We start from the raw sequence: 2201 nt of genomic DNA on the forward strand, positions 1-2201 counted from the left end.
TTTTTTTTCCTTAAGTGAGAACCAGGTACCTGGGGCTGGAGAGATGGCCTAATGGTTAAGAGCCCTTTCTGCTCTTCTAAGTTTACTTCCCAGCACCTACATGGAAACTAACCGTTACCTGTATCTCCAGCCCTAGGAGATCTCACATCCAGAAAAAATACCCAGACACATAAACAAACAGATGCATGCCAATAGCACACACATAGAAAGGGATTATTTTTTGTTTTGTTTTTGTTTTTAATGCAATAGCAGAACCACACCTGCCCCCAAGGGTTCTTTAAGATCCCTGAGAAAGCAGAGAGTCTGTTGGACCCCAGCACTGTAAACACGACAACCTAAAGGTATTGTTTTAGTTCCTCGGAGACAACGAGAAACACTAGTTTATGAATAAAGTAGTCTTAGCACACAGGTGTTCACTGAGTACAGCTGCTTTTTGGGAACTGAATATTTGGAAGATGATTCTTATTTCTTTGCACCTAGGGTCATTCCCAATTGTCAGTTCAGATCAAAAACAGCGCGTCTTAAAACGTTTACTGCCAACCAGATTGATGAAATAAAAGACCCTTCAGGACTTTTTTACATTCTTCCTTTCCAAAAGGTAACGCATTTATGTTTTATTTCTCATATTATAAACCTATAATTGTGTGTGGTGGGGGGATAGCGTCAGAGTTGAAACAGGTCTCGTTTCTCCCATTGTGCCGTCTTCTCTGGGCTAGCTGACTCTGAAACCCGAGGGATGCTCCTGTTCCCTCCCATCTCTCCACTAGGATGCGAGGAGGAAAAGCGTGTGAGCCGCTGCAGGTTCTGGGGACCAGACTTGCTATTTTTATACATATGTGTGTAAGCGCAGGTGAGACAATTGTTGACAGCGGTCAGAGGTTTCAGATGCTCCTGGGGCTGGAGCTATAGGGTACAAGTGAAAATATTTTTAGATCTCTACAAACTTTTTTTTTTTCCAGTTTGAACTAAAATGACAAATTGGAATGAAATTGTTTTAGTAAAAAATAACCATGATTTAGTTACTCTTTGTAATACTTTTTATTTGTATTACATTTTATTTGTATTAAAACAGGTGGCATGTATGCCTTATGTATTGGTGTGCTGTTCGAATCATTGACATCTTAGTTGTTGTTCATTGTAAGCTTTTGAATGTTTAACAAGGAGAACACCACCTCTATAACTGATTGACGGTTGTACAGCACAGGAGAAGGTGACCATTCACAGCTAGAGCCCAGGGATTTAGAACATGTTGATTGTTTTGTTTTGTTTTTTAAGTTTGTGTGGGGATGTGAGATAACAGGACCTCACGCCGTCCAGTGGGAGGGTGTGGGAGAACAGGACGTCATACTATCCTGTGGGGGTGTGGGAAATGAACAGATGTCACGCCGTCCTGTGGAAGTGTGTGAGATGAGCAGACGTCACGCCGTCATCCCAGGACTTGGGGGTGGCTGTCTAAGGACGGCCTTCTAGGGTCAATTCTCCTCTTTCGTGCTGTCAGTTCTGGGTGGAACGCAGGTCCCCAGGCTTGTGAGTCCAGCTCCTTTACTCTTTGAACCATCACCCTTAACCTTACGCTTAAAAATTATTAAAATAGTCTTGATTATTAAAGGGCTTTTTGTTTTATTCTGTCTTAATTTTAGGGCTACTTGGTGAATTGGGATGTCCAACGACAAGTTTGGGATTATCTTTTTGGAAAAGAAATGTATCAGGTAACAAATTAGAGTATGTATTAACATTCTGTTTTTGCATCTTAATTCACATGAAGAATCGGATTTACATTTATAAAGTTTTATGTGAACATTTAAGACTTACATGCATTTAAGGCACTCAGATGTAGGTTTTCCTGAATCTTAATTATTTAACTTGGAGGCCGGGTCTTACTGTATGTCCCTGGTTGGACTGAGCAGAACCGACTAGCCTCAAACTCTTCCTTTGGAGTGCCGTGCCGGTGGTAAAGGCATGCCCCCCACCCCTAGTGTGGTCTCTGAATAGTTAGAGAATACGAATAACTACAGCCTCCAGGTTGAAGACTTAAGTGGAAGGCAGATAATCCGTGTGAAGCTCAATAGTAAATTTTTATTTCCTGTTTCTACTCTCTTTTCCCGCAGCTAGGGAGTCAAACCTGTGATGTTTTTGTGTGCTAGGTCATTGGTTCCTCCCTCTCTCAGCTACTTCCTTAGCCTTTGACTATATTAGACATA

At 41.6% G+C, this 2201-nt stretch overlaps 1 protein-coding gene across 4 annotated transcripts in view; it reads left to right on the top strand.

Moving 5' to 3' along the window:
- The window catches only part of Actr6 (ARP6 actin related protein 6 homolog), a 20068-nt gene that overhangs the window by 1163 nt on the left and 16704 nt on the right, over window positions 1-2201 (top strand). For 2 of the 4 annotated variants that reach the window (XM_005358187.3, XM_013350403.2), the window contains exons 2-3: window positions 481-598; window positions 1641-1709. In XM_005358187.3, the coding sequence (XP_005358244.1) occupies window positions 481-598; window positions 1641-1709 (187 nt within the window). Of the gene's footprint in view, window positions 1-273; window positions 342-480; window positions 599-1640; window positions 1723-2201 lie in introns of those variants that run through there. The other 2 variants (XM_026784551.1, XM_026784552.1) reach the window with 2 other exon arrangements.

The sequence above is a fragment of the Microtus ochrogaster genome, chromosome 24, assembly GCF_000317375.1.
Source record: "Microtus ochrogaster isolate Prairie Vole_2 chromosome 24, MicOch1.0, whole genome shotgun sequence".
Taxonomy (NCBI): Eukaryota; Metazoa; Chordata; class Mammalia; order Rodentia; family Cricetidae; genus Microtus; species Microtus ochrogaster.